The sequence below is a fragment of the Podarcis raffonei genome, chromosome 4 (genome assembly GCF_027172205.1).
Source record: "Podarcis raffonei isolate rPodRaf1 chromosome 4, rPodRaf1.pri, whole genome shotgun sequence".
In the NCBI taxonomy this organism is placed as follows: domain Eukaryota; kingdom Metazoa; phylum Chordata; class Lepidosauria; order Squamata; family Lacertidae; genus Podarcis; species Podarcis raffonei.
Window position 1 is genome coordinate 95,867,141 of NC_070605.1, and position 13,836 is coordinate 95,880,976.

Genomic DNA, 13,836 nt, shown 5'->3' on the forward strand with positions numbered 1-13,836 from the left:
TTGAAGAATCATTGCTTCGACACTAGTGATCTTTGCTTCTTCCACTACACTGGCATTTGTTCGCCTGTCTTCCCAGGTGATGTCTATCTCCACTTAGTTAACCTAGGCATGAACGCCCAAATCTGGGCACACACTCTTTGTTTAGAAGCAAATTGGGAAGCATTTGACAGATATCTGCATGCTTTATTTTTTATTAAATTTCCATATCACCCTTCATTCAAAGATCACAGGGTGGTTTACAATATGAAAACACAAAAGTACGTACCATAATAACAGACAAAAATAATACCTGCGTCCATGGATTGAAGCCTTAGGACATCACAGCTCTTGCAATTTGCAACATCTTTAAAACCTATTTTGACCACCTTCCACCTGCCTCAAAATTAGAAGACGTGATGGTTTGTGGACAACTTAACTGTAATTCTTAGCAGTGTAAAAATCTGAGTTATGACTTACTTTTCCTGCTCCTACAGGGCCAATCACAATTAGTAATTCTCCCGGTCTGACAGTAATTGAAATGTTTTGAAGTGTCGGCAATTCCAGAGCCTATACATTAACAAAAGAACAATTAATAAAAAATTCTGACACGTATTAGAATCAGAAAAGTCTGCAGTCCCAATAAAATATACCTGGAAACAAGGTACAATGAAAGTAATAGTATTTGTTTCAAAGTAAATAGGTTAAGAATCAGGGTGGAAACTTCAAGCGATTTAGAATTACATCTATATTCTCTCAGCATTGTTTCAGAGTGAAACCTGGCCACATATTTTCTACACCATAGCTCAGCGGCATCTTTCCTTCTATTTGTTTCTTGAAATACATAAATACTATCCAGTGAGATCATTTAATAAGTTTTCAAGATTCAATTATATATATAGTAACTTTGTATTAATGTAACATCTTAATATGTAACTGTGTCTTTTTGTAATATTTTGTTTACGCTGTTGTCGCTTCAGTTTCCTGTACACCGCTTAGAGATATTTTTAATATACAGTGGTGCCCCGCAAGACGAATGCCTCGCAAGACGGAAAACCCGCTAGACGAAAGGGTTTTCCGTTTCTGAGTTGCTTCACAAGACGATTTTCCCTATGGGCTTGCTTCGCAAGACGAAACGTCTTGCTATTCTTGCGATTTTTTTCCCCGCTTCCCCCCCCCTTTTTCTAAGCCGCTAAGCCGCTAATAGCCTTTTAGCAGCTTAGCCTCTAATCCTTTAATAGCCGCTATGCCGCTAAACCGCTAATAGCGCTAATCCACTTAGCCGCTAATAGGGTTGCTTCGCAAGACGAAAAAACCGCTAGACGAAGAGAATCGCGGAACGGATTCTTTTCGTCTTGCGAGGCACCACTGTATTAAGTGGTATAGTAATAAAATAAGCAATCAATAATCAATAAAAAAAGTCTCCACTAAAACCCAAGCCTCAGCTCACATGCCTGTGTTCTAAAACCTTTAATACTGATACATTTTGAACTTCGGGAGGTTTGAATTTTGGAGGAAGATCCCTTTTGAAATATTATTTACAAAGCCCCACAAGGTGGCAGCATAAGCCCGTTATTAACACACACTCATTCACAACACACAAACCATCCCGCCACAACCTTTGTGACCGTGATATCACCTTCATTGTACTGCACTTTCATTCAACAGAAAATCTGATTCAAACATAACGCTGTGTTTCAGAACGTAGCTATTGAATAGAAAGAATACAGAGAACGCAACTTGAGATAGCAAGATAACATATGCTTGGTGAAATGGGGCCTACTCAAAATCTTAATGATCACAGAATGTTAAGGAGAACTTCGAAAGTTCATAGAATTCAGTAAGTGCACGAGTGAATCTCTGTATACGAAATGAGGCACCTTTGCTGTATTATTTTCAGTACCTGCTTAAAACATTTTTGTTAAGGCAAACCTTTCCAGGCAAGAAGACATCCAAGTGTTTTAATATTTTTAATTTACGGCTGAATTTAATTGATTTTCACTGTGTTAACTACTTGCCTTTAAACTGTTCTTATCGATAGCTTTAGTATTTCTTTTAAACGGATTAGAGATTTTGTTACAATCGAACAGTGGATGTGCTGGACCAATGTTTTGCCTCGGGAATGAACAGGCTGGAGCCTAAATCTGCTCAACTCGATCATGCAATCTGGAAACCATTTAAGCCGGCAATAAAGGCAGTGAAATTTTAAAAACCCCACTATTTTAAAGGCTTGTTTTCCCTCTGCCAGGCTTAGGGTGTCTCAGCCGGCAGTAGCCTTGCTGCTGAACAGGGTTTGGATTTGGTGTAACTTTATGCTGTCTTAATTTACACCAGCTTCTGATGTAGAAGATTGCTTCCCTGCCCCCCCACCCAAAAAACAACTCACCAAATTGGCTGCCCGTTGCCACTTACTGCTTAAATCAATGATAAAAAGAGAATTCAGCAACATCCAGCTGTGGAAGAAGCGTACTTCTGGGGTTAAATCAAACTCCTTCCTTTTTTGCTGTTTCAAAGTGGGGGGGAAATGACATTACCTGGTCCCAGTAACAGGTCAAATCCTGCACATGAAGGAGTGTATTTTCACTGCCAGTTTTGAGTTGCGGGTTGACCTCAGAAATCTCATCAAGGATCAAAAAGTTCTGCACCAACAGGGGGGGAAAAGCATAAAGACTTCTTTGAGCACAAAGCAGAACCGCATAGGGAAAATAACCCAGAATTTCCTTGTGAATCACAAGGTTACATAGCCACATTCAGAAACTATAAATGGCACTAACTGGTAAACAACTTCAGGTCAGGAAAACTGAGAACCCACCACCTCCTTGTGAACATATAGGAAGACCAGCCTCCAAACACACCTGAAAAGTTAAATCACTATCTAAGAAATTAAAACAAAAATTTTTTTTCCTTCCAGTAGCACCTTAAAGACCAACTAAGTTAGTTCTTGGTATGAGCTTTCGTGTGCATGCACACTTCTTCAGATACACTGAAACAGAAGTTGCCAGATCCTTCTATATAGTGAGAAGGTGGGGAGGGGTATTACTCAGAAGGGTGGTGGGAAGGGGTGATTGGCAGATAGCTGTGATGAGCCTGTTGACGACTCTTAACGACTGCAATAGGTCTTACAGGAAAAGCAAGGGGTGAGGTGGTGAAAAATGGCTTTGTCATGTATAATGAGATAAGAATCCAATGTCTTTGTTCAGACCAGGTCTCTCCATGGTTTTAAGTTTGGTAATGAGTTGCAATTCAGCAGCTTCTCTTTCCAGTCTATTTCTGAAATTCCTTTGTAGTAAAACAGCTACTTTGAGATCTTGTATAGAATGTCCTGGGAGATTGAAGTGTTCTCCTACTGGTTTCTCTTTCTTGTGATTCTTGATGTCCGATTTATGTCCGTTTATTCTTTGGCGTAAGGTTTGGCCTGTTTGTCCAATATAGAGAGCTGAAGGACACTGTTGGCATTTGATGGCATATACAATGTTAGACGATGAGCAATTAAATAGTCCCGAGATGGTATGTGTGATGTTGTTGGGGCCAGTAATGGTGTTGTCCGGGTGTATGTGGCAGCAAAGTTGGCATCTGGGTTTATTGCAGGCTCTGGTGCCAGTGTCCGTGTTACGTCTGGTTGTAGTATTATTGTGGGTTAGGAGTTGTTTAAGATTGGGTGGCTGTCTGTAGGCAATGAAAGGTCTTCCTCCCAGAGCTTGAGAAAGAGAACTATCATTGTCCAGGAGAGGTTGTAGATCTACAACACGGACACTGGCACCAGAGCCTGCAATAAACCCAGATGCCAACTTTGCTGCCACATACACCCGGACAACACCATTACTGGCCCCAACAACATCACACAGGAAGGAAAAAAAATTTTTGTTTTGACTATGGCAGACCAACACGGCTACCTATCTGTAATAAGAAATTAAAGTTTAAAGTTAGAATATTTAATTCTAAATGCACCCTGGAAAACTACACTTTCATTCTACAAATCATGCAAAGTAGGGGAGTCCCCCCCACAAAAAATTAATAATGAGAACTAGATCAATAGCTGACCCAAGGCTGCTTCAAAGGCAAATTTTAAAATGAAGCAGAACATAGCAGAGACTCAGAGATCTGACAGCCATGTAAGCGTTGCTTCCCCCAGTGGTGCCCACCAACTGTATGGATGGGAAACTTATGATCCACAAACCATCTAACTTCTCCCATGAGGTCAAACCACAGGTCAGCTGGCTTTACTTGTGAAGTCAGCTGATGTGGAGGACACGGTTCAATTCTACATTGCTTGTGGATGCCTGCTCCTAGCAAGGAACAGGTACCCCCAGCCAGAAAACAGAATTTAACCCTTGCTCAATGGCTGATTTTGTTATTGTTTAGTCGTGTCCGACTCTTCATGACCCCATGGATCAGAGCAAGCCAGGCACTCCTGTCTTCCACTGCCTCCCACAGTTTGGTCAAATTTAAATGGCTGATTTAACAGAGGTTAAATCTTCCTTGGTTTGGCTGCCACATACTGACACTCACAGCCAAAGCAAGCTCCTTTTTCCTCCAAGTTTGGAAAATGCAGACTTCTTTTTCTTCTCTCCCTGCCACCATGGGGAGGGGAGAAAGAAGTGCTACGTGAGCCCTGCGCCTAGCACTTCTCAAAGCATCCCTTGTGCTGTAGTTCCCAAGCGTCTGACAGCCAGCCGCCTGGCTGGTACTTGACCGGTGAGCAACACAGCGCAATCGCTTGTTGCCACAGCGATGTTGTGAGACTGGCAGATGCGTGGCCCTATCGAATTTGGTGGACTGGTAGACTGATCCTGACAAGTAAATTGGCAAGAAATGCTGACAAAATGTTTGTGTGCTTCCTCTCTCTAAGAGGCCACAAAGGACTAACATCTTCTTCTCTGGCGACCACTTGTAGCCAAGTAAGATTGTCTTCCATAAACACGGTTTTAACAGTGAGCCCCTAAGTGACTGTGGAGGCCAGTACTGGATCCACACGTCCTTCCACAGTGGGGACACAGGTTTCTGGGCGGAAGTTGATCCCGGTGAGGGTTTGCCAAACATGCCCTCCTCTTAGCACGTTTCTCCCTTTTGTCCTGAGTTTGAGTGTCTTCAAACCCATGACACCTTTGGTAAAGGCTGTTCTCCAACTGGAGCGCTCGCAGGCCAGTGTTTCCCAGTTGTTGGTGTTTATACTACATTTTTTTACATCTGCCTTGAGAGTCTTTGAACTTCTTTTGTTGACCACCAGCAGTACGCTTTCCACTTGAAAGTAGTTGCTCTCTCTAAGAGGCCACAAAGGACTAACATAGATACAGGAGGGAGACGGGGGGAAAAAAGTGGTCTGGCAGTTTTGTGGATTTGTAATGCTGCAATTAAACATATCCAGAGAACATCCACTTTTGTTTCTTACACAATACCTTGATTCGTCGAATGCTGACCATTGCTTCCGACGCTCTCTCAACAGCCGCTGGGAAGAAGAGAGTAACTGTCAGTCTCACGGCACCATAGAGAGACACTGCAACGAACACCCGACTTGCGGAGATCTGATTGCCCAGCAACACGTAAGTCATGAACGTCATAAACACGGTGATTTTGCTGGCAACGAAGAAAGATGCCAGGTTCATTCCCCGAAGGTAAGAACTCTTGAGAACCTTGGAGATCTCCTTCCTGAAAATAATAATAATAGTAATAATAACACAGAGTCGATTAATATGTATTTATTTTCATGGCACATAACAATACAGTGGTACCTTGGGTTAAGTACTTAATTCGTTCCGGAGGTCCGTTCTTAACCTGAAACTGTTCTAAACCTGAAGCACCACTTAAGCTAATGGGGCCTCCTGCTGCCGCCGCGCCGCCGGAGCCCGATTTCTGTTCTTATCCTGAAGCAAAGTTCTTAACCTGAAGCACTATTTCTGGGTTAGCGGAGTGTGTAAACTGAAGCGTATGTAACCCGAGGTACCACTGTATATTCAATGCACAAAGAGATCTTCTGAAACGTACGTATTTTAAACACACACCACGATAAATCAATCTAGAGAGAAGTGCATTCGAAGTCCTTTTGTTCTTCTAATTGCATTTAGTAATAAACAAGAGAGGAGAAAGAGTATAGCAGGAGCAAGATTTCATTTCCTGTGGCTGGATTTATATATATCTCTAATTTTAAAAACAAAAAAGGTTAAAAAAAGAGGGAATGGAGCCTCAGGATACCTACAATTCTATGATTCTATGAAAATACCTGATAGCTTATACAATATATAGGATTGCTCTTTTGGAGCACATTTTTGAGGTCTCAAGGTATGACAAATTGAAAATATGCTGTGTCCCGCTTTGTACTTCTCTCAGGTTTTAAAGACGGCGATATGTTTAAGTTACCGCATACGGCAACCGTAATTATTATTACATCACCACTACTTACAGAAATATATGTTACCACTGCATAAGCAAGAAAGAAACAGGCTATTCAGGCACATCGAGATAATTGTTTTACGTCCTCTGAAAAAAATTATTGGAATCTTTTCTTGAGACATGGAAGAAGACATATCATTAAACTCCTATATAGCTGTTTTTTAAAAAAACTAAGCAAACCAGAAGGTGGCAAGGCTGCCTGTCCATAACTTTGGATAAGCGTTCAACATTACCTTCTCATATTGTTCACAAGATCAGCGAATGACTTTTCCCAAGCATACATCTTAATTATCCGCATTCCACTGATGACTTCATTCATGGTCCTGATCCTTATATCTGTGAAGGCTGCTGTTCTGCTCCTGCAATTTCAAGAGGAAACTATTAAAGTTGCAATCAAACCATTTGTAGCTTTTGGTTTTTGTCTTTTAAAAAAAAAAATCCTCTAGGAGCCCCAAAATGGTTAATGGTTATTCCGCAGACATCCATAGGTTATTTCCAAGCGGAAAGAATGTACGAATGCTAATGAATAACTGTTTAGTGAACTGTTTACCTAAGATTAGAGAATCATTTAAGCTTTTGATGCTGTTCCAATACACCTATGGATGACCTTGAGCCAGTCACTCAGACCAACCTATATCACAAGGTTGTTGTAGGAATTAAATTAGGATGGAAAAGAACCTGGGCTTTTTTTTAGCCAGAACTTGCAGGAACTCTGTTCTGGCACGTCTCAAGTGTGTGCCACTGCCATGATAACCAAAGGCGTTCATAGTAAGTTCTGGCACCCCTTTTTCTGGAAAAATAGCACAGGAGAGAACCACAAAAGCCACTTTGAGCTCCATGGAGGGAAAGGTGGAATATAAATGATATACACTGAATGAATGAATCAATGAATGAATGAGGGAAAGTTTTTTCGGCTATCCAGGGCTTTTTTTCCAGTCAGAACTCAGTTCTGGCACCTCTCAGGCGGGCGCCATTGCCATCCTTTCTGAAGCAGCTTAAAGGTTGGCAGCAAAGTGCACAAATAATACTGTACCCTTGGAATTTTTAAAAAAATCTGAATTGTGTGATGCAGTCCTCCAACCCAAAGACGTTTACAAAAATGCATATATTAGGAGGCAGCGTGCATAAAGATGAATAATTAGTGAAATAACATTAAAAACCCATTTGATTAGAGGAAATTGCTCGCAGAAAAATGTATACATTATTCAAAGCTGAATATAAAAAGTTGCGTATCAGGAGAAATTCATACTACAAGGCTGATGAATTTTCATAAGGATGTTTGAATTGAATTGTTTTTGTTTTGACTATGTATTATCAGTGATTTTATATTGTGATTTTGTCCTGTGAACCACCCTGAGAACTGTGGGTATAGGGTGGTATACTAAAAATAAAAATAGAAAACATTAATTCTTCAAGAACCTCCCCACAGTGCAGTTGGTGGCAGATGGCTTTGAAAAGAGGCAGGACAAGGCAGCTAAAACCGGGTCAAGTACCTGGCGTTATCGCTGTCTGCCACCCTTATTCTTCCAGAAAAGTCCCCATGGAGAAGTTGGTGGCAAGCCATGGGTTATGGATCCACACTGAGGGTATCTTGCCCAAGACACAAAGACAAGAAGGTGGACAAGAAGGTCCACCAGAAGCTACCATTCTTTCTTCTCAAATATTTTCCTGGTCCTTGCCTCCATAGTCCTCTCCCCTTCTGACATTTCCTCTCAAAGTACAGAACTTCACTTTCCCCTATTGGCATGAATATGCTGGCTGCATTCGTAGAAGGAAGTATAAGATACCCTCAGGGACACCAGGCGGGCAGGGCCCAAATTTATTTCCTCAAAACCATTATGAGTCAGCCCTGCTCCTTTCTGCAATCTAGAATAACCTTTATGTACCTAAAAGCTTAATATTACACAAAACTAGAATTCCCTCTGCAACAAGGAAACCTCACAGGGTTTCAAGAAGCCCGGCAAAAAACAATAAAACTTTTTTTTTTTTTTTGGTAAACTGACATTTGGCTGAAAAAATGCTGGACCCAGGAAAAATCCCTCACTCAGTCATAATGTTCACTGAAGTTGCCATGGCGAAGTTCCATGCCTACCTCATGGAAGGATAAAATTGAGAATCTAAATAGATACTGCCCGAACCTTAAAACGCAATTGTATGCAATTTGGGCTATAAATGTTGCTGTTGGGTGAGTGGAAAGTCACTAGTTCTGTTGAATTGAAGGAACATCTCCAGCCATTGTTCAGCCTGGGCACCGAGGTCCAACGCTAAGGACCTTTTGGCGGTTCCCTTACAGCGAGGTGACAGGGAACCAGGCAGAGGGCCTTCTTGGTAGTGGCACCTGCCCTGTGGAACACCCTCCCATCAGATGTCAAGGAAATAAACAACTACAGTGATACCTCGGGTTAAGAACTTAATTCGTTCTGGAGGTCCATTCTTAACCTGAAACTGTTCTTAACCTGAGGTACCACTTTAGCTAATGGGGCCTCCCGCTGCTGCCACACCGCCGGCGCGCAATTTCTGTTCTCATCCTGAAGCAAAGTTCTTAACCCAAGGTAGTATTTCTGGGTTAGCAGAGTCTGTAACCTGAAGCATCTGTAACCTGAAGCATCTGAAACACAAGGTACTACTGTACCTGACTTTTAGAAGACATCTGAAGGCAGCCCTGTTTAGGGAAGTTTTTATCACTTTAGTATTATTATTACTATTGCTATTAATAATTACAGTAGTAATAATAATAATATTCTATTGGGAGCCGCACAGAGTGGCTGGGGAAACCCAACCAGGTGAGTGGGGTATATATAAATAATAATAATAATAATAATAATAATAATAATAATAATAATAATAGGCAATTTGTCTTTTCAAAACCTCAACAAATGCAGTAACTGAGAATTTACCACATATTTTCTTTACTGCCTTTTAAAGCAGACACGTCAACCAAAAGAGCATGCAATGGCAGAGCATGTCATTTTAGGCGGTGAAAGCTTAAGTTTGCAAATTTCTTCCATGAGCGGTCTTAAAAACGTGCTTTTGGGTATGAGGGAATTCAAACCCACTATTATTTTTGTGATCGGACAATATTTAGTTTGGTAAATCTATGTTTGATTTTAAAAGCATATACGCTGCTCTTGGAAAAACCAAAGAATGTTTAGTTTACCTTCTGAAAATGCTGGGTGATGCTAAATAAGCAAACAAACAAACAAACAAATAATGTAGAATATAACTGCAAATACTTGGGCAATCACTGATTTCTGTGCAATTTTACAAACAGTTTACTTACCGAGTAAAACTAAATTATATTAATTTAACCAAACTATCTTTTCAATTCCCAAGTCATGTTATAACCTTTTCGCACCCCTCATTTTCTGAATTTAAAAGTTAAAAATTGCAATCCTCCCTAATGCAATAGGTTCCTTACTCTTGATTGCCCGAGCAAATAGTCCAAAAACAAGATGTCATAAAGATTAAAACAAAAAACAAAAACCTGTATCATACAAGCAAGGACTTCTGGTGCTTTCTGTTCTTTCCACTGAATGAACACACTCCTTTTTTTCCAATACTTTATGTAAAAATGTGCACGTAACAAAATACAAAACAAAACAAAAATGAAGTTGGCAGGTTTCTTTCTAGGGATCTTTTAAACATTCTGAAACAGAAATCACGAGACGCCAAATGCTTTTACCTCAGCGATGAGAACAGCCTCCCAATGCAGCTTTGCAGAGGAAGCAGAATAATTAAAACAGCCATTCCCGCAAGACAGGAGGGGCCAATTTCAAGCCAAAGAAGCGCCGTTACTGCTATCGCTTGAAGGGGTCCGGCCCATAAGAAGTGCAAAAAAATAGTCACCTGCAGAAACAGAAACACACAAATTTACTGAAAGCAAACATTAGAACCGAGAGTGTGACAGTCGCAGGTGTACTTCACATATTTTAGCAGCAATGGCAAATTCCCTTACACAACCATACCTAGGTTCAGAGATGCCTGTGACCAGTGTGTTTTTTTCTGGGGGGGGCGCAGGGGTACGCATACCCCTAAACATTCTGTGAATCTTTGTACTTTTGTCCATTTACTGCATTTATTTTTCCCAATTTGAACTATAAAATGGTGATATTCTTGACTCAAAATGAGAGTACCCCTAAGCATTTTTTTTTTTAGAAAAAAAGCACTGGCTGTGTGACTCATGGAGAAATTTCTACACGAACGAGAAATAAACATGTAGGTGGGGCTGAAAGAAAACAAAGCCACTTCTAATTCGCATGCGGATATTTGCAGGTCCACCTGAACCAAAGATGACTACATGGAAGAAATTCTGGAGGTAGCAGTTTGTGTGTGTCTTTATGTGAACTAGCCTGCAGGCAAACAATTATTTCAATCATCTTCAACAACAGCTTTATTGTACTAGCCTTGACAATTTACAGATAAAATTTCCATTACAGAATCTTTCAAAACAAAATCCACTGCAAATAATCTTTCCATATTTGAATTTTGTATATAGAAGTTTAAATCAGAAGAGAAAAACATTCCTTTCCCCAATTTAAAAGGAAGTCAATGTGACAGGAACATATCTGTGTCTTTCAAATTCATTATAAATTCAAATTTATTATGTATTTTGTGGTTTTATATCTTGATTTTATTCTGAGACCCCCAGGTATAGGGTGGTATATAAATTCAATTAATAATAATAATAATAATAATAATAATAATAATAATAATAATAACTCAACAGAGAAAAAGAGTGCTTCCTCCAGATTGATGTTTGCTCTGATTTAGCACAATGGGTAACGAACAGGACAAGGAGAAAACCTTTTGGACCCATGCTTTCTATTATTATTATTATTATTATTATTATTATTATTATTATTATTATTTGCATTTTCAAAAACAGGAACAGAGAGCATATTTAAATAAGAACCCATGCTTTCTAGGCATGGAGCAAACAGAAGTGTGGACAAGCCCTCAGTGTGAGCACTTCTTCAGAAGAGAGTTCACCATATAAAAGAACAAGGTGCTAAAAGCACCCCTAGAATTGGGCGCTCAATACTGTCATGACACTGGGTGCTTCAAGTTAAATCGTGATGGGTGGTTTACTGTGAACATGCCGATGACTCCCGACTCACTAATCCCTCCTAGAGTATGGAAGAAATAAACCTGATTGTGGCTTGTTTCCCCCGAAGCAAACCACTATCTGAATTCCACGCTATCAATACTGGGCCTTACCTGATCAAATTTATTCACATCATTTGATAGAAGATTTACAATCTGGCCCGTTGTAGTCTTTGTCATGGCTGCATTGCTCAGACGAAGTGCCTAGAGAGAAAGAGAAAGAGAGAGCGAAGTCTAATTTCTCTAGTTGCATTGTAGGGTATTTTGTTCACAATCTTTTCCAGACTTAGTCTGTTACTATTTAAGGTTACTATTCCAGAAGATGTTTGATGCAAACTTTAGAGCTGTATGAATCAAGTATCTTCTTCTGTGGCCGTGTAAAAAAAGGTAAAGATAAAGGACCCCTGAAAGTTAAGTCCAGCCGCGAATGACTCTGGGGTTGTGGCACTCATCCCGCTTTACAGGCCGAGAGAACCAACGTTTGTTCGCAGACAGTTTTTCTGGGTCATTTGGCCAGCATGACTAAGCCGCTCCTTGTGAAACCAGAGCAGTGCACGGAAACGCCGTTTATCTTCCTGCCGGAGTGGTACCTATTTATCTACTTGCACTTGACGTGCTTTCAAACTGCTAGGTTGGCAGGAGCAGGGGCCGAGCAACTGGAGCTCACCCCGTCACGGGGATTCAAACTGCTGACCTTCCGATCGGCAAGCCCTTGGCTCAGTGGTTTAGACCACAGCGTCACCCGCGTCCCTAATATTGTGGTACCGTCATACAAATCCATGGTGTAAACCACACTTGGAAAACTATGTACAGCTCTGGTCACTTCATCTAAAAAAAAAGAGGCAATTGTAATGTTACAAAGGGTCCAGAAAGAGCAAGCAAGATGATCAAGGGGATGGACCACGTCCCCTGTGAGGACTTCTTAGTTTAGAGCAAGGTAGATTTGATTTAAATCAAATGTATCCATGTTTGTTAACTGATGTGGTTAAGCAATTAAAAAAAAACATAGGACTGAGTTTCAGCACACATGAAAAACTTAAAACAAAGCCTTATTTCCTGATGAATATCCTTTGGACTATAATGTAACTTAAATAGAAAACGTTAGAAAGATTTTTACTCCAAAAGCATTTTATTTTAAAAATCAGATTCAAACTTTTTAAAGATCTGATTTATTTATTTACTTAAAAAGCATTGATTTTTATCCACCCTGCTTTAGAGAAAAGGTGAGGAAGGAGAGGGGATATGGTAGAGGTGTCAAAAATTCTATCTGGTGGGGAGAAAGTGGCTAGAGAAATGTCTCATATAACCCATAATACTAGAACTCCAGTAAAGATGGAAGATTCAGTACTGGCAAAAGAAACTACTTCACACAGTTGAACTATGGAACTCACTCCCACAAGAGATAGTGATGACCACCAACTTGGGATGGCTTTCAAGGGCGTTTTGCCAAATTCATGAAAGCTAACACTCTATCAATGGCTACCAGCCATGATGGCCCACTGTCAATATCACTTGCTGGACATCGTACAGGTGGAGTGCGTGCTGTTGCACTCAGGTTCTGTTTGCAGGCTCCCCACAGATATCTGGTTGGTAACCCCAAGAATACCGAACTAGATGAGGCTCAGGCTTATCAAGCAAGCTCTTTTGCCCTTATAAACCACCAAAATAGGGTCCTAAGTGGTTTACGAGTTTAAAGACCAATTGCACAGGTATTATAAACATCCATAATTTAAATAAGCCACAAAACAATCCCATTAAAACGTGAGACGCAGGCCAAAAGATTAAGAGAATGCCTGTGTAAACAGGTGTATCTTCAAAACATACATGGGCGATAAGTTTCTGCATTAGAAGAACATAACTGTTGAAGGTTTCTACTGTTATGAAAGGATTTCTGTGGGATTTGTTTTAGAGAAAGTAAAGGACTGGGAATGAAGCCAGCTTCTCTTCCTGCACCTCTCACATGACAATACTGGCAACATTTTAAGTACAGAGCTTCTTATTGTGCATATCTATGCTGTAGCGCATTGTCGGGATCTTCTACTGAGGAACACCTTGTACTCAATAGTCCTTGACTTCGAGGCCAACTATGGAAGCCAATCTGTGTACACAATTCACTGTGTCCAGATCCTGGTCTTTTGAGGTTTCTAAGCAAAACGCCACCAAACCGTGATGTGCTTTATAAATCAGCATCATTCTTCCAACACATCCTGTCAACATTACTTTTTCCAAACAATTTGAAAGTGAGGCAACGTGACTCACAAGGACAAACCTATATCTTTCAAATGACGCACCGTAAACTACCCTGATCTCATCATTATCCAAAAGTTGTTTTTCAAAACTAAAACCAATTCCAACCTCAAACGACACATA

General features: G+C 40.4%; 1 protein-coding gene across 3 annotated transcripts in view; it reads right to left on the bottom strand.

Moving 5' to 3' along the window:
* The window catches only part of ABCC4 (ATP binding cassette subfamily C member 4), a 164,404-nt gene that overhangs the window by 125,999 nt on the left and 24,569 nt on the right, over positions 1-13,836 (bottom strand). For all 3 annotated transcript variants that reach the window (XM_053384577.1, XM_053384578.1, XM_053384576.1), the window contains exons 5-10: positions 11,581-11,670; positions 10,046-10,209; positions 6,597-6,722; positions 5,373-5,622; positions 2,511-2,615; positions 457-546 (exon numbers count right to left, since the gene is read on the bottom strand). In XM_053384577.1, the coding sequence (XP_053240552.1) occupies positions 457-546; positions 2,511-2,615; positions 5,373-5,622; positions 6,597-6,722; positions 10,046-10,209; positions 11,581-11,670 (825 nt within the window). The remainder of the gene's footprint in view (positions 1-456; positions 547-2,510; positions 2,616-5,372; positions 5,623-6,596; positions 6,723-10,045; positions 10,210-11,580; positions 11,671-13,836) is intronic.